The 24086-nt window shown below is 33.9% G+C and overlaps 1 protein-coding gene across 1 annotated transcript in view; it reads right to left on the bottom strand.

The window, feature by feature from the left end:
- KCNH8 (potassium voltage-gated channel subfamily H member 8) overlaps positions 1-24086 on the bottom strand; it is a 185284-nt gene that overhangs the window by 78563 nt on the left and 82635 nt on the right. The window contains exons 4-5 of the mRNA XM_035556484.1: positions 16307-16434; positions 13147-13387 (exon numbers count right to left, since the gene is read on the bottom strand). Of these exons, the coding sequence (XP_035412377.1) occupies positions 13147-13387; positions 16307-16434 (369 nt within the window). The remainder of the gene's footprint in view (positions 1-13146; positions 13388-16306; positions 16435-24086) is intronic.

The raw sequence follows: 24086 nt of genomic DNA, 5'->3' as shown, positions 1-24086 counted from the left end.
AAAAGTTATTTTTGATTAAAAATCAGTAACCATCTGGACCTGGAAAATATGATCTTATCATACATGTACACTTTGAAAAGATGACAGTCTATGATGTGAACTTGGAAGTGTAAAAGAATTTTTTTAAGACTTCAAGTGTTTTATCAGTATATATGATTTGAACAATTTTTAAGTATGAATTAACAATCAGATCGTTAAGGAAATTCATTAAGCCCTGCTAGTTTAAAAAACAAAAAAAGAAACATATGACAACCAACGAATCAATAGAGCAAACAAAAAAGCTTCCACAAAGCTGTAAGATACAAAGTAAAATGGAAAATGCAACTGAAATTCAGGAAACATCAGCGGTTAACAAAATTACAAGTCTGAAACTGAGTCACCAGTATTAATTTTCAATACAACCTCATAAAATTGGAGAAATGTTAAGGAAATGGAAACTTGCCAGGATAATTTTAATAATTCAGGGGGAAAAACAAAAAATAACCCTAAAAGTGATAATCCAGAAGTCAATAGGTTTGCTAATCTCAGATAAATTGAGGGAGCAGATCCTTCTTGCATATGTTAAATGTGTAGCAATAACAATACACGTAAAAGTATAACTGATGCCATAAGTTAATGAATGACATGAAATCATCACTGTCTCTTACTAAGAAAAATGTCTTATTGACAAATTATCCAGCTAGTTGTTTTCTGCAGCATACTTATACGCACTGAGGTTATAACTCAATTTATTTCATCCTGTATAATTGTAATTTGAAGATTTGCGTTATCCAGAATATTAAACACATAAAACAAAAGCCAAACCTGGTTTGATGCTCAGTTTTAAAATGATGTTACTATGGGTTTGTTTATAAACAAAGCAGTTTCTAGACGATTTATCTTGGATGATTAAGTTTTCAATGTTATGATAGTTTTTAATAGAAAAGATGGATGACTGTGTACCAAGACAAATCCAAACATAAAATCAGCCAAATATCACTATGTAATAGGCAAAATACATTTAAAATACAAGACAGAAAAGGTATTTATAGAAGAAGAGAGAAAGAGAATTACGAAAATTATCTGGACTTCACTTTACTTCATGTTATAAATTCAATTGTTGGTTTACTCTGCTCCAAAATACGGACAGAAGAACTGACCTTTGCACGTTTTTACACATTGATAGACAAATTAGTCAAAATAGGATATACTGGATACACTATTACATCAGTTAAATTCATGTATTCATTTTGGAAATTAAACATGGCCAAGTAAATGATGTGATGAACTTGGATCAGTTGGATTCAAGTTAAATGCCCTAACAATGTAAAACAAACACGGCATCATACTAAAGATATTGTTACATTAATGTATGAAACGCTTATGTACTCATGTAACTTAGGCACATGAGACGGATGTATACACGTATGCAGATGTGCTAGGGAGAAGAAAGGCATGTCTGATTATCATGATTAGCTTTTGCAGCATTGAGTTACTTTTTCTTTCCTTTCTCTTCATAACTTTTTTGGGAAAAAAGAGGTATTTGGACTTTCTCTACATGTTCTTTATGTAGCCTACACTAAGACTGCACAAAGTAAGTTCATATTTTCGAGCATGTTACCAATATATGCAAGAAGCCACCAAGCATTTTTTTCCCCATTACTGCATTACTGAGGGCAAAGAGAAGAGACAAGCAGAGACTTAGCACAGAGACAGGATCACACTAGATCATTCCTTTAAGGTATCAGAAAAAAGATTTCTTTATCATGTGTTTTGATCCATTGCCCAGTTCCACTGCCAGATCTGGGTCTGGAAGATAATTACTTCCCATATTTCACTGACAGAAATATTTTATGCTGTCTTCCTTAATTTGAGGCTAGACTGTTTGCTAAGATCACCTGACATACACTAACTAGTTAACCTATACACTCTTTGTAACAGGTCAAACTATATTTCTGACAGTTTGATCTCTCCCATTCCTCACTTCTACTTATTAGAGGTGAGTCTCCTAAAATAATAAAATGTTCAGTGAAGTTTTTATTGTTTTGGAACTCTGTTGGCACTTTAAAATTTTCAAGACATAGTGCAGAGTCTTAACACAGTGACTTAGACACATACATAAGACTATCTGGTTCCATGGACCAAGATCTTTCAGTCTATAATTAAGTCTTAAGAAACAGTGTTTTCATTCAACAAAATCCTCATAGTAAACAGAAAATATAAATAAAATCAGAGAGAGAAAAAATTTATGCTGGCCTTGCACTCATAAAGCTACAAAAATGTTTTGAAACCACCTGTTGTATTAAAATGTGAAATTAGCATGGTTTCATATGGTTCATAATATACAAGAGGATCCACTCAACTCCACAGGTGCTCAGTAGAGTTAGTTGCATATTATTCACGTTCACAAATCAGCATAGTAGCACCAACAATGTGCATAACTACTTCATGCAGATTTGCTTGATATAGGTAAGAAACAAAGATAAGGATGTTTGTTTCATGAGTTAAAGTATTCCTCAACAGAAAAAAAAAAAAAAAAAAAAAAAAGCCCAATGCAGGTTACTGTTTTGGAAAACACAACAGACAGAAATACTGCACTTTCTCCAACTGGTGTCATGAAACCCATAAAAGTGGTAAAACTTCTCCTTGTTTGTCTCAAAAACCTCCAGTGTGTAGTTATCAAGGTTAAAGAAAAGGATTTGCTTACTTATTGCACATTAGTATTTTTGAGGCAACTAAAGCTTTAAAAGAGAAGGAGATAAATGCTTGTTTTAAACTCCCCTAAGCCATCCAGTACACCAAAGGCTTATCAATTCACATATGGAATTCACTGTTCAAGACTGAAGAGATTAGAGGGTTTTCTGCACAGCACCCCTTTCTGCCTTCTTTTCAAAGCAATTTACCACAACAATCACAGATAATTTTTATGTATAAAAAAATCAAATAGAAAATGGTAAGCGCTTCTTTCAACATCCAACTCATTAGATAAAAATACAGAAGAAGGTAGGTGAGTGTGATCTATCTTTCATTTCCTGGCAGTTTTCTGAGCTGCACTTAGGTGTAAACAGCTTCTTTGTCTGGGCAACATTATTTACAGCTTAACTATTACCGAGAAAGCTGAAGGGTGAGGGGAAGTGCTCCTAAGCCAAAAAAAAAGTATATATAAAAGCACAACAAAATCTTTAACACAAATTTAGAAAGGAGTATTTATTCTGGAAGGTGTTATTATTTTTAGGAATTATATGTTCTGCAGCCTTTTGGGGATTGCTGTTTAAAGAGTGGAAGATGAAAATTTTTTACTTTTTTAAATAAATGTTTTCTCATCATTAAAACTTTGATCAACGAGAATGGTAAGCAAATTGAGACAACAAGTAATAAACATCAACAAATTGTAAAATAATCTATTCTGAGAATACTCATGGAATATTTTATATGTTATAACTTCATTGTGAAGCTTACTGTGCACTAGCTTCCACCTACAGATGCCATTAACCTATCAAAGCACAGCGTGAAATTCAAAACAAGCATCAATAATGTAAAGCCTCAGAGATTCCAGGTGACTTCACATCATCAAAATAGTCCTCTTCAGTGCTGAAATTTCTGAAGTGGTGTTCCAAAGGCCCTAAGATGAGGTGGGCTTTAAGCTTTTTTTTTTTTTTTTCTACAGGAGGAAGGGCACAAATTTTACAGAAGATTACAGCAGTAAACCAGGCAAGAGGGACATTTAATCTCTGAGTTGGTTGTTAAAGCATACATGAACTGACTGTAATATCTTTTGGACAGTAAGTGTCTCAAAACTTTTCTATATGAGGTATGTTTTAATATATTATCATTAAATATGCTGTAACAGCCAAATTCAGCCTGTACATGCTTCATACTTAAGGTTGTATTTGACGTGTTAGTTTCAGACTGGAACAACTACTACAATCCCTTTTCCATTTCATCAGTTCTCAAGATTCTGAGAGCAATGAATAAATCATATAATAAGTATTATTACTGTATAAAAAAATATACTTCTGAAGCAAAGTAACCTCACCAAATTTTTCCATTTAAGTTGGAAAAAGCATCATTTTAAATGATGTTGGATGCAACATAGATCATGCCATGGGCTAAGGAAAACAGAACAAGGGACATAAATAATGTCACTGACATGGGTAATACCATTAAAAAGTTACTTAAAACTAAAGCAGAAATGACATCAAATAATATCATAATTGGTTGACTCACTGTGTTACAACTTCTGAATACATGAAACATCTGTATATTAAAATATTTGATGTAAGGAGAGAAGAAAGGATGAAGCCTCTCTATTCTTTTCTTCATCAGGAAAAGGGATGGGTTCTTATTTCAAGTTAAATAATTCAGTTTCAGTTACAAGAAAGCTAGAGTTCACACAAATGAAATATCAAGATAGACTCTAGACTGTCCTTTTGACTTTAAGAATGTCCTTTAAGTCATGTTTACACTAAAAGATGCCTTTTTCTTCCACATATTTTTGCTTTGTTTTAGAATAGATACATGTGCTTTATTAAACAAACACCTACACTCTTTAAGTCAATCCTGACCTGTGTTGCAGACTTTGGCTTCTGCCCCAATTGCTGTTGTGTGGATGAGCTGGTGAGCTTAACACAAACAAAGTGCTTCAGTCCATAAAGCAACAAGTCACTGTACTGCTGTCAAACACAAATGTGAACTTGGCCTGGCAGCACTCCACAGGGACAACACAAGACTGCCAATTTAAATGGGTTTTGAACAATCAGTCGTATCACCCCACTGCCTCATCCCTGAATATATAAATAGAGATTTTTCAGTTATTTCAGCTCTAATTTCTACCCTCAAGTTATGCAGAACCACTTCATATTAAGAAAAATTTAACGGCAAAACAATGGCCAATAACCCAAAGAAAGACTGCTCTGCTTAGGCTCCTTAGCCAAATCTCTTGCCTCCCCATCTCGTCAGTCTCCTTTCACATGCCTGCTGCTTTCTCATATATCCTCTACCACTGCTCCGTTCCTGTGTCCAACAACAGAAGTTCTTCCCCTCACACCCACTGAACACAAGTGCCAGTTTATTCAGCTCCTTTCCTCTTTTCCAGCCCTGCTCCTGCTTTGTTCTAGCCTGCAGACTGATCACCTTCCTCAACCAACCCCGCACAAGGTAAACCGGAAACCCTGTTAGCCACTAAATCTGTAAGATGCATACAGAGAAGATAACCAGTGGTTGACAAATCTCACAAAACCTTTTGTATAGTTTTGGTATGATCAACCTCAAACATAAACCTTGACCTTGATTTATCTTCTGGTTGGATCCCTAACTAGCTCAGTCTGGATGGATTCTCATAGCCTACTATTTCCACTACTGGCAAGATGTGCCCAAACATACTTCCTTCCCCTCTCCTCCTCCCCCCCACCCTCACCCCAAGTACCAACATTCAAAAATGTTAATTCACATGCAGCTACCATTGCTATTTATATTTTCTTCCAATTAAATTCTCACACTGTATCTACAGCAGTAAATGAAAGATGAAACAGCAGAAAGATGAAACAGCATTATTGTACTGTCTTCCAAATTTGCAGTCATCATGACTACATGCTTTTGTAATATTTTCATTCAGAATTTCTAAAGCCAATACAGTGATCTAACTGAAAAGCTTTAACTTATATCTTTCCTTATTTGAAGGCTTTAATGGCCTTTACTCTCCTGTTAGTGACCATATTTTTGTAAAGAATTTCATTCTGCAGTCATGAAAGTCCATGCTCATGCAGCAATGGTCAGTTCCTATGAAATGACAATGTATTTCATATTTGGGCGTACATTTGCTGGGAACTTGAAGCAAGTCAGTAAGGTGGCAGAACCATTTGGTGACTGTTCTTGAATAAAAGCTTTACCATCCTGTCCCCTTCCAGATTTCTTTTGCAATCACATTCACACATTCCTACTTAGTCATTGGTATAAAAATACTAGTTTAAACTGGTACAGAATCACACAGAATCACACACAGAATCACACAGAATGGTACTCAACAAAACGAAAAAAGACTACATGAAAACAGAGGTTCTACTTAATGCATAATGCAGGTTGCAATCCTAAATGATATAAAAAGGTGAAAACTATAAAATAATATTCACAGAACTATTTTATTAATCCTTAAGATGTTTTCCAGAATAATTCCCCTTTTCCAACTTCAGAAGTGAAATTCTAAAATATGTTTTGTATAATCTCAATTTCTAATCCCTAAAAAATCTAAAATGATCTAATCTAAAAAAATACAATACAATAAAATAAAATATAGATAATCCAATAGTAAAACTTTATTTTCACGCCAGATGAACCTCTTCACCCATAAACAGGATTATTTTACCTGAACCAGCTGATTTTCCTCTGCCCACATTATTTGTTTTCTCTTTAAGCTTTATATTTTAAAATAAATCCTGCTGGGATTAGATATATGATCAAGTTACAGCAGAATAACAATTCAGGATTAGTCAGCTGATTCAATAACTGCCTGTGGCACACTTTTTGATTGCAGCAAATTCTAGGCAATATAACTCATTTTACCTCTCTTTTACTGTGAAATAACTGAAATTGAAAAATTCTGCACTTTAGGGCAAGTAGGATACATATAAGCAGTAACCAGGGAACTGGGTGATGCATGAATTCTCATTAGACTATAGTAATTCAATCCTGTGCTTGAGACCTAGATAATTTAGGCATATTAACCCCATTGATTTTCAGAGTAGACAGTTTCCTACACCTCCTCCCTCTCCTACATGTTACTAATGGCTCTTTCCTTATTTATTTTATTTTTTCTCATATTCCTTTATGTGATTTTATATTGATTGTTTTTAGCTAGCTATACTTTCCCCAAAGCCCAAGATCTTTGATCTATCTGATTATTTGACCTGGTGTTATTTAATTATATATGGTATCAGAATCTGGCCAGAGAGTTTTCAGGGAAGGTTCCAGGAAATATTAGTGCTATATTGATTAAGAACAATTTATTTGTTCCTGTATAAACTCTACTTTTTTTCTTTTCTACTGCTTTTGTAAAACTAAATATTCCTAGTTAATTTGCTAGTTTCAACTTATTTAAATGAAAGAGTAATCTTTCAGCTCATAATGTTCCTTCAAACATTTATTACCACAATTAGTTTGACAATTTTCTTTTAGGTGCTAAGAAGTTAATCTGAGGGAGATAATATTTTTTATGTAGGAGAGGAAAATAATGTTTATTTTACACCTGATGCTTGGAAATCCAGGCTACTATGAAGTCAGGTAAAATTTATGAGAAAAAAAAAATACAGGGATTAAATATTAAACATAGATACCTCTACAAATACCTGAGGGGACAATGTAAAGAAGATGGGGCCAAACTCTTCTTGGTGGTGGCCAGTGATAAAACAAGGGGTAATGGGTATAAATTGAACAACAGGAGGTTTCATCACTATATGAGGAAGAACTTCTTTACGTTTTGGGTGACAGAGCATTGGAACAGGCTGTTCAGAGAGGTTGTGGAGTTATTCTTTGGAGCTATTCAAAACCTGTCTGGATGCAATCCTGTGTAACATGCTCTACGTGACCCTGCTTGAGCAGGGTTGGATTAGATGATCCCTGGAGGTCCCTTCCAATACAAACTCAACTATTCTGTGATTCTATGATTCTGTGATGCGCTCCCAAAAATAATGTCTTTAAAACAACCCACTGTAGCTGCTGAATTATTATTATTATTATTATTATTATTATTATTATTATTATTATTTTATTTATTTTTTAAGGAAGTTATAGCAAGAGCGGAACATATACTAAGTAACAATCAACATAAAATACAGAAATCATGACATGAAAATCTAGACATTTTGGGGAAAGAGAAATAAATCATTGGTACACACGACTGAACTTCAGTTCCATTATATTAGTGCTACCTGATCAAGAGAGAGACTGTTAATAATTTTGCAGAAAAAAACATATATTCAACAAATACTTATTTTCTAATTTATCTAATTTTGGAATGGAGCAGCAAAATATGCTTGTATCATATCAGATGCTAAATTACCATCCAATGTATCCTACCTAAGAGTCAGAGGGTAGAAACATTTTAAAACAGCAATCCCAAAGGCTTAGCAAAATGTCAATTCTGCAGATTGATGAAAAAGAAAACTACAAATAATTAAAAAGAAAAAAGAAAAAAAAAAGAGAAAAGAAAGCCATGTCATAGATAAGTTGTGGATTCTCTTTCCTCCGAGGTCTTTGAACAAGAGCAGATGCTATCAGGAAAACATGACAGCCAAAAAACATAGTGTATTGGAGTTAATACCTGGATGAAATTAATACCTTATATTCAAGATTGAACAAGATGGTCATATTTTTCTTTCTTAGGAGAATCTTTATGAACTGAAAGGTCATATAAAACTATACAAAACTGAAATCTCAGCTGTATTGTGATGACATATGTTACAATGATAAGGAAGAAGCCACCCTAATTTTTACACTGCTAGAAATTAAAGAAATTAAGTATCCCAAGATACAAACAGTAGGTTCCAATGGATTTTTAATCTTAAGAGTAATATCAAAAGTCAACATCATACCACATTGAGGAGCATAATCATTAAATAAAATTACATAAAAAGGTTAGATTTAGTCCTTAAGCAACAGTACATTTAAAATGGCAAAATATTGCTAACGATTATACCTCTTCCTCCTACTTCTCTTTGCATGCAGCCCCCAGTAAAGTTTTCTCCTGGTAATTAGCACTCCAGACTATTTAGGAAGCAGGTCAGTCAAGTTTGTGTGGGCATTCACAGAGGATGAAAACTTCATATCAGGCACATGTTACACCTCTACTCAAAGACCTTTTTAGAGATTTCATGGATTTAGTTGGACAGCTATTGTTAAGATGAATATTGGAAGCATAGTTTAGAGCTACAAATTCTCAAAATGCTCATCACAGGGAAATCACATTCATGTACTATAATTGACTTCTGAAAAAAAAAAAAAAGCTTCTGCTAATGTGGGATCGATATAATTAACAGGTTTTGCTGTATTACACTCATCACTGAATATACTAAGCTGTTTTACTAGTCAAATTTCTCCTACAAAAGGAGTTTGTTCACTATGGTACACCAAAATGCTGATCACTGTACAGAACACGAGGAGTGACGTTCCCTCCTCCAAGGCAGTATTCTGACATATGTTCTCAACCTTGCTCCAGTACAGTCTGACAAACTGACAAAATGTTTACTAATTTTAATGGATCAAGATCTGTTCTCTGGCAAGAACTGGTTCCCAAAACCAAAACCATCTGTATCTTACACACTGATCTGCTCTTCCTCACTACTTGTTCTTGCAACAGAAGGCAATGGGATACTGAGGTCATGATCAAGTGGAAATACTGTTTTACTTAGGTAAATTATCCATTAACACAAAAATCTGAAAGCATTAGTGCTTTGAATGGATGCTGTGGAAACAAAAGTCATTCCTCCAGGAGTACAATGTATAGACAGTGAATATACCAATATATACCAATGCTTTGCCATGGTATGTTCAACCCAACACCATAGTTACAGGCTGCTGTACTCATTACTGGAGGCATGCTGTAGGCATACAGAATGGTTGGCACACAAAAATTAAAATGGGGGTTTTAATGGCAATGTTTTACCATACTAAGAGACCGTGAGCTCAAATCCCAATATCATGAAACAGATAGGAAGACCACAGACTTAAATAATAAAAAGAGTAATACTCCTTTATCTCCTTCCTTGATTTTTAGTCCTTTGAGTTTACCTTTTTAAGTTGGTCTCCTTAACTATGAGGATGTTTAACAGAGATTATGTAATCTCACTTCTACAGTAGCTGATATTGGAACTTGGACTTGGAAAGACTTTTGTGTATTTATTTATTTATTTATTATAAACAAACTATACTCTGCCTTTAAAAACAGACTCAATCCATGAACACACCGAGTAACTGAAATATACTATACTGACTTTTTTTTTCTTTTTTTTTTCTTTTTTTTTTTTTTCCCAAGGAAGATACAGAATTTGGAGACTTGAAATAAAAACAAAGAACTAAAAATATATCTGAAATATGTGCTGCTAGCTCTGCTTTTAAAAAAGCTTGTATTTGTGATTGCTGAAGTGCAAAAGTTTCTACGTGGGCAATTTTCTTAATAGGACTTGAAGAAATATGGTAGAAAGAAGCAACTTCAAGGAATAAAAGAACATCAATCAAATGACTTAACTTTTCACTAAATTCAATGTGTGTGAAGCAGCTATATTTAGTTGTGAGGCACTTCAGAAAAACAGTTGCTGTGGTTTAACCCTGGTAGGCAGCTAAGCATCACACAAACACCCGTTTGCTTCCCCCACTTCCCATGGGATAGGGAAGAGAATCAAATGGTCAAAAATTGAAAACTTGTAGGCTGAGATAAAGACAGTTTAATAACTTAAAAGGAGGGTGGAGGAGAGGGGAGGGAAGGTAAAGAATAACAAAACCAAGGAAAAACAGTGATTCAAAACACAATTGCTTATTACCAGATGACTGATAATTGGGTAGATGCTGAGCAATGGCAACCATGCCCCCTCCCCCCCAATTTTTCTTGCTGAGCATGATGACGTGGGGTACAGAATAACGCTTTGATCAGTTTGGGTCAGCTCTCCTAGTTGTGTCCCTTCCCAGCTTCTTGTGCACCCCCAGTATCCTCACTGGCATGACAGCATAAGAAGCTGAAAAGTTCTTGACTCATTGTAAGCACTGCTCATCAATAACTAAATCATTGATGTGTTATCTATGTTTTCATCACAAATCCAAAACATAGCACCATACAAAATACTATGACTTCTCACTGGCTTTTCTCAGAGTGCACAGATCACTCATCAAAGAGGTGCTTGGCAGAGCCCTGGTGTAACAGTGCCCTCAAACTTATGCTTAATTTTATGCATGTTGTCAATTTTACTATTTTCATTATGGTAACACATGTTCTGAGACATTCATCCAACATTTTAATGGACAAGGGACCATTAAGAGGTGACTATAAACATACTATTTTTCTTTAAATTTAGTGCAGAGATTTATATGCAGCATGCGACTGTCCTGAAAATGCTATATAAACCTTTCCCCAGAGCCACAAATTAAAAACAGAAAAAAGTTGAGAAGCAATTAATTTGGGAAAAATCAAGCTGTTAATGAAACTGGGGAGAAAAAATGGTATGTTACAGTTCAGTATTTGTGGTTACCAGTAATATTAACTATGTAAAGAAGTATTCTCTAAGATTTTAAACAATTTTCTTTGAATATATTTGCTTCAATCCACAGTTTTATTTCCTGGATGATAAAGCTAAAGATCTAACCAGAAAATATCAAATAAAATTGACTGAGAATCTTGCTTTTATTATTATGATGATGATTTTTACCCAGTTACTCTATTGGTCATAGAAATACCATTGCTTTTGACTTATACTAGTATAAGAATTCTGTATTTCCAGTAAAGGATATAAACAGAAAAGTAGCACTGAGCAGTATGCCATCTGTCTTGCTACAAATGAAAACTACAGCAGATAAATCAGATAGTCCCAGCTCTCTTGTGCTCAGATTCTAATAAAGACATTCATAACACAAGCCAGTTATCTACACCTGTGTGAGGTGAAGGATACAACCATTATCAAAGTATCTTAACTTTGAGTCTACTGTTTTCATAAACACAGAGACTCCCAGGTAGATCAAGTGGAATTCATTTTGTATTCCTTAAAATGGAGTCACTTATGACTGACTAGAGTCATGACCTTGCTGCTTTCATACAGGAAAAAAAAATTATCCTCTATTATCTGCATTGCAGAACACAGATTTCTTACTGCAGTGCCTCAGTACCATTCAATATGGATCACTTGCGAGATCGAGAGTCAGATGAGTTGTCATAGTAAGTATAAAAGAGGAAGATTACACCTTAAACACACTGACAAATCAATGTCCAAAGGAGGAAATATAAATACTTACCTATCATGATAGCTGCATATTCCATCAGTAGCAGGAAAGCTAGTTTTATTGTCTACAGTAACCATATCAAAAAGATGGAATAAAGTTTTCTTTTTTTTTTTTTGTTTAATATTTTATTTTGTAAGAAAATCTCCTGTTAAACTATAGACATATAGAGTTGTTCCTTAGCGTTTAAGGAGTTTCAGTCTTTAATTCTCCTAGAGAGGACATAACATTGCTTTTAATGAATGAATAATTACTTTTTTTTTTTTTCAGGAAAAAGAAAAGTAAATTTGAAAAGAATTTTAAAATCTTGGGGTGATTTTATTCTTTTATTCATTTTCTTTCCCTGTTAGAACCTGCCCTAAGTCTTTTCACATTCAAGAAACACATACTCAACTTTGCTTATTTATTTAAAATAACTTCACATGCATATTATCAAAAGATCTGATGGTCAGTGTGACTGCAGACAGTGATGTTACAACAATAAAAACGTTGGGAAAAAAGCTGTGTGACCCTAGCCAGTGATTCTTTTCTATATATGTAAAGAAAGGAATAAAAGGTAATACAAGAAAAGAAAAACCTTTGCTGTAATTCATTTGCTATTAGACTTCACTGTGTTTTCCCTTTAATTCATTGAAGTTATAAATATTAAACAGACCATTGAAATAAAAACTTTAAAGAAAGGAACAGATGCCAAGCTTCAACCACTTAAATTTTATCCCAGTTGTCAGTATAACATATAGACATTGTATATTAGCATTACAGCAATATAAATTTTAATCTTATTAAATTAATTTTTAAAATCTAGTGATTTTCAACTTGTGGTCTGTGGGTCTTCTAAGTGTTTATAAAAGGTAAATAAGAAAAAATGTTACGAACAACACTATTGTAAGGAATTGGGAAGGTTTTAAGCATCCCCAGGGTAAAAAAGAAAAAAAAAAAAAAGAAAAAAAAAAAGAAAAAAGATTTTCAACCTTAAGTTCAAACTCCCTTTTGAGAAATAGCAGGACTACCTGAAGCATTTCAATGTAAATAAATATAAAAATAGATCAAAAGTTCAAGTAAAATCTCAAACTATACAACTAAAATTTATTTTCTTTAAAATCATGAAAACATATGATTTCCCCTTTTCTACATCATATGTTTTGTGAAAACCTTAAAAAAAAAGACCCCAAACAAACTCCAGAGATATCTTACCAATGATAAAAAGAATTTCCACTGCAATGTCACTGACAGTTGTGCTTCGAGTTGTAGACAGCTCATCATGGCCAATAAAGCAAACATTATAAGGTACAGTCACAGCAACATAAAACGTTGCCAGTAAAATAAGCCAGTCCCAGCCAGCTTTAAAAGTGCTAAAATGCAACAATATGAATTTGGATTTTTTTGCATCTGAAACTTTGTATTCTGGAAATGCTGGTTTATCTACAAAAACATTCTGAAAAGAGAAAAAATGTAATGAGACAAAACATTAATTTGATCACACAGACATTTCTTCTAATATAGCTTTTTTTTTTTTTTCCAAAATTACAAAGAAATATGACAGTCAATTTCAGGCAAGAATTAAAATTGTAACATATCTTTCAAAAACACAAACATATTTACATATTATTTTAAACTTATGCACATTCTTTGAGTTTGTCCTATTTTTGGAAGGATTTTTTGCTAAAAACAAATATTACAAATGCTGAAAGACAGATTATTCTTCACTGTTAGTGGGATTTTTTCATCTTGAAAATCTGAATCAAAGAGTAGTCTTCTAATCTCACAATTAAAATGCGTCATAGAATTCATACATCATCTAAAAGCTACATTGGTATGAAATACTGAGAATTTACCTGTAAAATAAAGATTAAAAATAAATTAGAAAATGTATCTGCTGTTTTCAAAAGATTCAAAAAAGAAAAGTGGCAAAACATGTTGAAGAAAATATCCTGAACAAATTAAAATATTTTCTTAGAAAGAACAGATATAGGTTCCAATTCAAATGACTTGAACATTATATCACTAGTTCTGTTGCGGGTTTAGATTAGATTTAGATTAATTCACAATCTCCCTAGAGAAGCATATTTTACAATATTTTTTCTTGTCTTGTCTCTATACTAACATTTTTAACAAGATCTCTTTGTTGCTAACACAGTCCTCACATTTATTTAGATACATGGTTCTGATGATGGAATAGCTTTTGTGAATGTTGGGGCAGAAAGAAGATTAATGAGGAATGGAATAAATAGAATCAGAAGGGGATGGAATCTTGCAAACTATTTCTTCCTCTGTTGGGTGAATTCTGACTAAAAAGCAATGATTTTCTGCCAGACAAGCTAAAGCTTTGCGTACATAAGGACATAATACTGCAAAATGGGAATAAACCTATGGAATGTAATAGAAATTGCTGAAGACAAAATATCCTTCTTATGTTTATTTTCAGAGCTGTGGAGAGGTTGTTTCAGACTAGGTCTAGCCTGGTCCTGTGGATTGGACAGCTAGTTGGAGAGTCCTGGTTTAGTTTCATATCAAGGTATCCAGTTCACATGCCCTGAGACTGCTATGAACCAAAGCACAATTAGTAAGAATTCTTTTGAAAATTCCACTCTGATCTAAACCAAAATACTGATGTAGACCCACCATAATATGGCTCCAGAACTGACTGCCTTCACCGTTAGATAATGCCTAGCTTTGTCCTGAACCTTGAGTCTTTATCATCTAACAAAGGTCTCTGCATAAAAGACTTCAGTGCAACAAACAAGTTTTATAAATACTTAGCTTTCATCCTCCAGAGTTTAACAAAACCACTTGCCCTGCTGGAAAGCAGCATGTAGTTCATGAACTGTCTTGTGTTATTTACTAACAAAAATCTTGCTCACTGTCTTTGTGCCCCCAGTTAATGCTGTGCCAGTAATGAAGAGCCTCACAAAACAATATTGTGTATTCAGCAAGCTATGATTGCTTCTGATCTCAAAGTTACTAACTATGAATATAAAAAAGACAACTGCATGACTCCAGACTTAATTACATTTGCGTTGTCTGTCATAGCCTTTCTGTCTGTGCAATTCTTTTGAAATACTGATATCCTTGCCTTCTCCATTGTTGGTTCTCATTCATGAAGCTGGGGGACTGAATTCTTGTTACCATTGGTCCATTCTTAATCACAAAGAAGAAAATGTTCCTATTATGAATTTGAATTCAAACCCTTAAAAATAAATTCACTAAATGAAGTAAATGAGTGCTTAATACACACATTTTAAACCAGTATAATATCAGCTGCACAAAGATTTTGACAGTACAGGAAAGTCATCAAAGGATATTTAAAAGTCACATTCCTAAAAATATTGCTGCACTATCAAAATATCATTGGAAAATATTCTGCAGCTTTTTGTTGTTAAATTTTTACACTTCTTTAACATTTAATATTTTAAAACATTTTTAACATTCTAAAAATATTAACATTTTAAAACTTCTTTTCAACATTAATCTTTTTTTCTTTAAAATTTTTTAAATAATTAACATTTTTTTATCATTTACAGTTTACACTCAATGAAAGTGACTGTATGCCCTCTGAGACATACACCAGCTATGTATTCTCATGTTCTTAGTCCAGCCAAGATTTTTCTGCTATTAATTTCTAATGTAGTAATGTCTAGAGCAATGTGTCTGTACTGCTGCTTAATTTTGGTGACCAATAAAAGGTGGTGGAACAACTAGATTTTCAGGGTGTTCATGATACACACCCTTTATCTACTTTTTCCAGGAGAAAAAAAGGAGACCATTTCTTTCTTGTGGCACTATCACGGATTTTCGAAGGTGTTTAATAAATATTTTTCTCTCTAGTTCAGAGACCATGGGATCACCAGCAAATGGAGTCAGGAGACTGTATTTTTCTGGTCTGCTTTGTGACCACATGTCTCTCAGCATCTCAGTCCTCTCTTTTTAACTTGGAATTCCTTGACACATTCTGTCTTTTTACTTACATTTTAAATTTTTGTATAAACATATGAGAATATAGGCCCTAACTTGAAGTAGAGTTTTTTTTGATGCTAGTGAAAAACAACAAATAACTAAATACTGTTCTGAGATTTTAAGAAAAACTTTTTCTGAGAAACAGTTCTGAGAAATTTAATAATGGGATTTTCCTGAGGTAAATGAATGTCTATTTACAGTATAGCTAGATACACTGTCTTGTTATATGAAGTGTAAAAAGTACAGTAGTACGTAGAACTGCACTTAAGTTTGCTTTACTCCTCTTGTTATAATATGATTAGGACATTTCAAAGGTAACTACTGACCTTTTACAGCACTTTTTTTTCTTTTCCAAAAAAAGAACAGTACAAAGAGTACATTAAAAAAAATTTACACCTACATTATTAATTTTTAATTTGTTCTTCTCTCTCCTTTGTAGGTGTCCAGAGATATGATAAAGGACAGCTCTACTCCGTCTTCGAGCTGAATCGAAATGTGACCCAGCTCTTCCTCTTCCTTTCCATTTTTCTGTAGAACAGAAGTGAGAGTCCATTAAACATCAGAAAATGACACTTCAGCCTTTGAGAGTTGAACCATTGACATTTTAGAATGTGCTAGAAATAAGATTGAATATACAGATTATACACACCTTTTTATACACCTATATATACATTTTCTTGGTTTTACTTAATATTTTGCAGTTAAGAAAACAAAATCCCTCTCCTGAAGGGCAAATAAAAGTCACTGTTAGGTTTTAAAAGTCAAATGTCTTCACTCAATTCAGACGCAATTAATTCCATCATATGATTTCATAGATAAGTTTACTGGTTCAGAAGATGAAATCGTGATTACTGACAAGCATCAAGAGTGCCTAGGATTAACCACTTCAAGGCAAACAAACAAACAAACAAACAAACAAAAATAACAATTTACTTTCTCCTTTTGTGGTCTACTTTACAAAACTAAGACTTGTACTTGGCCTGCATTATATCAGAATGTGTTAATTTGCAAGCTTTCTCATTAGTAATATTCAAATTTTAATTTGAGTCTTTTAGATTTCTAATTTTCCTTCCACATGGTCACTGTCATAATCATTTGACATGTGTTTTTTTTTTGTGACATGAAATCTATTAGGGAAAAAACTGGATACTGTTTTGAAAAGATTTTATTATTTTTTTTTCAGATATCTGTAATTGTCAGTCATGGGAAAAAAGATTGTTCTTGCTTATACAGCAGTAAATTCAAGGTAACTCCACTGACTCTGACGGAATTACAGAGAATTGACGCCAGGGTAAATGAAAGCAGACATTTTGCAATGTGTCAGGATTCAGAAAAAAAGAAATTGTGGGAATAAAGGAAGAAGCTGCCTGTCAAACAGGTTTAATTAAAGTCAACTCAATGCATACAAATTAGGGAGAAGGGGGAGCAGGGGGAAAACAAACAACACATTCAGTACAGTCTGAAATTAACAAGAAAAATAGCTACATCTTGAAACCTGCCTATGAAAATCAAGAAAGATTGGGATTATAGAAAATTGGTGCATTTTTGTCTCTACAAAAAAGAAGCATAAATAAAGAAAAGCTATAAGAAACAAAACTTTCTAAACTTCTTAGTGAAGAATGCTTCATTTAATTCATGCAAGAGACCTCTCCAGATGAGGATTTTTTACATGTCAGTGAGGAGGAGAAGGGGTAAAAAAATTAAAAATATACATGTTAAAAAAGCTGCACTGCAAAACGAAATTACTCAAAAGAAAGCTGGGGAAGGTGGAAGAAGAAGCCCCATACTTCATACTGCAGTTTCCTTATCTCCATTTTCTGTCTACAAAGCATAAAAATGCCAGAAACAAAGAAACGTAAGACAAATTTGGAAAATGCTCAAAAAAAACCCAAAACTTTTTTCTTTTAAACTTCCATCTCTCAATTATCAAACCATTTAAAACACAAACTAAATTTTTAAAATGTTCTTAAATTGTGGGTGAGTGCAGACTGCTTATCCACTTCTCTGAGCAAAAAATCTGAATTTGTTGAATTGGGTCTCCACTGTAGGGTTGGATAGCTGCACATATTTTTGCCATTTCAGTTTAAAATCTTCTTTAACACTTGCAGGCTTCCTTTTCTTAGCTTTCTCAACCTAAATTGTCATGCTAGATGAAGCCATTCAATTTACTCTGCTGCCTCTCCAGGTGGTCAGTAACGCATGCTTCAGACATGCTATCAGACATGTTGAGAAAGCAAGAAAATATCTTTGCCCAGTTTTTGGCAAGCAACATTTTCAGGACTCTTCCACCAAATGTTTTGTTCTCACAATCCCTTGTATTTAATACCTCTTAGGTCTTTAACCTACAAAGCACAAGATAGTCTACCCCAGTATGTGGTGGATACAACAGCCTATGTGCATTGAGATCCATGCTGAGTCACATTGCATAAAGCAGGCACAGTGCCTTCAGGCAGAGTTTCTTTGAGTACTTTCAGCAACCCCAACAATGCAAGGCTTTTGTAGCATAGTAGTCCATTCAAGCAGGTCCTTTTTCCAGAATAACATACAATATTCAAGACGTGGATACACAGTCGCTTTATGTAATACCAAAATAATGCTGTCAGTTTTGTTCCTAATGGCTCCTAAATTTAGATTTGCCTTTTTTTTTTTTTTTTGTTAACCCATTGAACACTGAGCTGAAAACTATCCACAACTCCAACATCCATTTCCAGAATGGTAAACATTACTACAGACATAATCAAAGTATGTACAGTCAGGTAAGACTATTTTTTCCTATGTATTACTGATGCTGATTTTACACTTTCTGTCCACTCTTTAAATAAAAGTTCCTTATAAGATTTTCAATTTTATGTGCCAATGATCTTATAATATTTTGGTTTAGATGGATCCCATCTCTCCTACATAAGTTTAGCATTCCAGCTAATAAGAATTCTGTATTCATTAACCTACTCAGGCTGTGGGGCTTGATATGGCACTTAGAATGACAGTAGTCGTATGTTTGCACAGCCAGTTACTTCTATCACAAACTGATTCCATAATTTCTAAAGGATTAATGCTACATTTATATTAATAGAAGCCATTCAAGTCCTAGAGACAGCAAAACAAAGATAGAAAAGGAAAGTGTAGAATTCCTTACAAATTACTGATATTTTTTCCCTTAAGCAGAAAAAAAGATTTTTTATTGCTGTTATTAAAAGTGAAAAAAACGAATTCCCTAAGCTGATATGATGTCATCAGACAATGTAATTGTTAGAGCTATGTTCCAGCTCGTAACATAAAACAATGAACGACGTTTGTGAATTCTCCTGCTTCTGACCTTTTCAGTACCTTTAGGAAAAGAGGCAATCCTGATCCCAACTAAACTACTTTTTTCACCAACTGTCTTGATGTGTGTGCAATTATTATCTGTAAACTTCATTCTTTTCCATACTTAATTTACTGATCAGTATTCTGAAGGAGATAATTTTTAAATACCAGTAATAAACAGCTGTATATTAAAAAACAAAACAAAACAAAACAAAACCTGCTATGTACCTGACAGATTTACTTTTCTTTCAATGGATGTTAGACAAAAAGACACCACAGTGAATCCAACCAGCAGAAAGGCACTTTAAATGCTGCTGTTTTATTTTTATCTTGTGCTTAAAATCAAAAGGATTTCTCATCTCCCCAAGTACTGTAAGAAACCAGTGTTTTAAAAAAAGCTGTTTGGGGGTTCTATTGCCTGGCACTTTTATACACTCCTTCCTTTGTGATGATAATCCCCCCCCCAAATAGGTGTTAAAAAGGATGTATTGCAATTTAGTCTTAACTCCCCTTTTACTTGATGAGAAATGTGGTAATATGTTTTTTAACTCTCTTGATGTCCTTTAATGCCTTTTTTTTTTTTCTTTAACGAGATTAGCTATAGCAACACAATCATCACATATGACAATCTCGGAAGTCTTTTCCGAGAAAAGAAACTAACAACAACCCCTCTCTGCCAATCTTACCACTACTCTCATAACAGCTTGAGAACTCATAGACTTGTCAGGCACATGAAAAGCACCAGAAAATGCAAATGCCTTTGTAGCCAATGACTTTTTTGTTTTATAAAAACATGATATATCAAGCTTACACTTAATAGAAAGTGGAGGTTTAAGTCTTTTCTTGTCCTTTTGAAAAAAGTCACAAATTCTGATATGCTCCACTACGCTTGTGCTGCCTTAACAACACAATACAAAAGAACCTTATTTACTGACCAAATTCAAACCTAACCTATGTCTGCTCTCCTTCAAATCACAACTGAGTAGTCAGAGCATAGCACTGGATATTCCTTGGAAAGCAAATCCATCCCATACATTCAGATACATGTTAATCTTGAGCCATAGACTCATGCAATCTACAGTAAGTAACTCCAATGTGACCCAGAAACGTTACACTCACTCCATAGTAGATATGCTGTGGCATGAGGCAGATTATGAAATTGATGTCTTTTCATAAAGTGAACCTGCTCAAGCCATAAATGTTGCACACTACTGGCAAAAAAAAAAAAAAAAAAAAAAGCCTCATCCTTGATATTTTTCTTATGGCATTAATTTGTATCCCTCTGAAACAACTACATTCACATTTTTCCTCAGGTTATGTATTATTACTAAAAAAAGAAAAAAATAAAAAATAAAAAAAGTAAAAAGGAAGGTGGGGAGTGGGGGAGGGAGAGAGGAAGGGAGGGAAGGAGGGAGGAAGGGAGGGAGGAAGGAAAGATGATTTTGAGGAACACAGGATAAAGCAATATGAAAAGATTTTGAACAAACAGGAAAAAAAAGTCAAAAAAAGAGACTGTAAGGAAGGCTGGTATGAGTTTTTCTAGGTTTTTAAAAATCTTTCACTAACTTTAAGGTATTATTCTCCAGGGTACACCACACCAGCAATTGTCAATATAGAGAAAACTGATACAAACCTGCTTTGTTATTAATGACAGAATAAAAGCACTACCATGGGCAATATGCTGCAGGAGGTCTGTTAGTTTCATGACATATTCTTTCTGTCAACAACAGTCAAATATTCACAGAACTATTAGCTGTATGGTGGATCCAGGTTAGCCTCTAGCCACTTTTTTCCTCTGTTAACTGATTAACTGATTCAATGAGAAAACGTACTTAATGCACATACCAGCTGAAAAGTTCTAAATATTATTACAAAATATTTTCAAAGGGACTAATTTTTACACAGAAACAAATGTATGATCTTCATCATTTTAATATTACACCTTCAGAGAACAATAAGAGAAAAGAAGCAATGGTATACGTTACTCCTTGTCTCATGGATTGGAAAGACTTTTAAACAGCAGTAAGCTTAATGAGATAAGCTGCTGATTCTTCCATCAAGAAGAATTAGGAGGTGGAGGAAATACACACAAAGACCAGGGATTTCTCTTTCTCTCTACCTCCACTTTGGTTGTTGAAGGGTGTGCATTCCCAAATAAATACATTTTTTTATTTTTATTTTTTTATTTTTCCCAGAAGCTGGTATTTAGACATATTTCATAAAATTCAGAATTGAAACAAAAATAAAAATCGAAGTAGGTGCATCTTTCTTTGGCTACTTCTAACAATAGATTGAGATCCAACAGAACAAGGAAGATAAACTGATTTTAAGCTATTTCTGTTTGTTAATATTACTGCCTTCTCCCAGGTTTTACCTGAAAAGTTGCAAAATCACTAATAAAATAAAATACTCCAACTCAAAAAAACTATTTCATAACTGCATTAAAATAGTTTATTCACCAACCCATTACTACACATTTATAAAGCGTTATCTCACTAGGGGAAATGTTGTCATTTTGATTATGCCACTAAATTTGAAACATATCTTCTAATTTATCTGAAGTGACTATTGATATGTAATTATACAGAACAAAATTTATTGTTAAATAATTTTTGCTGGGTTACTAATTTTTCAGCTTTTTTTTTTTTTTTGACATCTTTTATTTCCTGATTCTTTAAGTCATTGAGAAACTTTTCATTGACATCCACAAGTGTCTCCCTGTACATGAATATAATTTAAGGCCATAAATTCAACGAATTTAAAGTGCCCCATTCTATCCCCCCTTTTAATTCCATGATAATGGAATGATTAATGATTAATTAATGAAATGATTAATGATTAATTCACATACTTTACTTACTGATATTTTGCCCCCCAAAGTGTTTAATTTAATATATTTTTTATTTCTAATCTGAAGTGGTGGTAGTTTCACACTCATTGATGTTTTTACATATTAATTAAATAAATGATTTGCACAGAAGTGATAATACAGTATAAACTTGCTCATTTGGAAGGTTAAAATGAGAATAAAATCACCTGAGTAATTTCTACCTTGTAATGAAAGCAAGAGTTTTGACAAATAAGGACTTGTTTTCTTAATACATTTATCTACAATTCAGAACTAGATCAGTCACCTATAAAAGCATTTTGTGGACAGGACAATTTGTCCAAAAGTAAGGCATGGGAGAAAAACAGTTGTTTGTTTGTTTTGTTTTGCTTTTAAAGTTAGTTTAAAGGGCTAAAATGCATGTAAGTTCAAAAACCTGTCTGTTTTTATGTGGTCAATGAAACACCTAACAAACTCTGATTTCTTCTCAAGGAATGAAATTTTCAGAATATGATAATGACAGGTGATAAAACTGTTTTACAACCTTAAAACTGTCTTTGCTACGGCTAGGCAGAACTTGCTTTTAATAGACATTACTTACAGAGTCCTTGTAGGACCTCAAAGTCGCTCTGAGGAGCCACTGCATGAACTACATTCAGTATAGCTGCAAATATAAGTGAATTCTGCAAATGTTCCTGCTACCCTTACTTGTGTTTCTGAAGACAGAGTACATGTACAATACACTTCCTAGTTCACATAGTCTCCTAATTAATAAAATGTAACAACCAGGCTATGTCTAGGTCTGTGAAAGTCTTAAGTTTATTTACAAGGTTCTGCAAAGCTAACTCCCTCCACCTATCCCCCAAAACACAAACCATAACATACTACACACACAACTTTGAAGATCTCTTCTAATTGGCAATGCACATACTGAACACATTTGTGGTTTCTTCCGTGACGTCTGCTGTCAGTTTTACGTTTGAACTAGCAAACTCTGAAAGGAAAATCTGAAGATATTTTCCACTGTCTGTCCTCAACATATTCCAACAACCAGAAAACCACCAAGCTGAAAACCAAAACAAACAAAAAACTCCTACAAAACTCATCTTTTGATAACTTGTCTTTTAAAAATCTAGGGATGCTTGCATGAGTTTATCCAGGAAATAGTGAGTCAAATGGTTGCTAATGCATTTATTCTCTCTCCCTTCCAAGATATTCTCCAGAGCACATGCTGCCTTCTCAACATCTCCACATTCATTTGCTTAAGAATGAATGTTTGCTTTTATTTTTTTTTTCTCTCTCTCTCTCTCTACATATACTGCAAAGGACATTTCTCCCTCACCTCCAGTACATATCCTTATGTCTCTAGGAGCTGCTAGAATAAAACCACCATTTACTTTTAAAACGTGGTATAATGCTAAAGTAATGGCCATAAAGTTCAATACTTCTAAGGGTTCAAGACTCAAATACAACATATTTGCTTGCATAGAGAAGGTGCAAAGGTATATGCTCACACGTATCTGAGGAAACAAGGAGCAGAAAGACAGCTCTATATGCATCTCCTAGGTGTTTGCACTCATGCACTGTGCAAGAGGAAGGCAGGTTCTCCTTACTGAGGACAAGAGATTCAGACTCTTCCTATTCTGATGGTCAGCCAGGAACAAAGTCACCCTTGAGAAGATGTAAGAGAGTCATTGCAGAACAAGGGTTTCCACTACACGTGGTTCCTTTGAGCAGAGGAGTCAAACTATTCTGCTATCTCACCTCCTGTATTGACACAAGTGCATGATGTTCCATGCATCCTGAAACAATTCTACCCACTTTAAGTAATGAATATCTAGGTGACAGTACACCCCCTTCTAAATACCCTGCCTCCTGACAGGCATAATGTGTTTTAAAACTAAATTTTGTGCTCTGAATATTCACTGCTGTAGCTTGAACTATCAAGAAGTAGCTCAGAACAATTAAGCAGAACAAATCAACCTGCACGTTGCAGAATTTATTAGAAGAGACCACCCTTGCCCTCAGCAGACATTTTTTTTACACA

The sequence above is a fragment of the Cygnus atratus genome, chromosome 2 (genome assembly GCF_013377495.2).
Source record: "Cygnus atratus isolate AKBS03 ecotype Queensland, Australia chromosome 2, CAtr_DNAZoo_HiC_assembly, whole genome shotgun sequence".
Classification (NCBI taxonomy): Eukaryota; Metazoa; Chordata; class Aves; order Anseriformes; family Anatidae; genus Cygnus; species Cygnus atratus.
The sequence above is the reverse complement of the archived record's forward strand: the minus strand, read 5'-3'. Positions and strand labels throughout refer to the sequence as shown.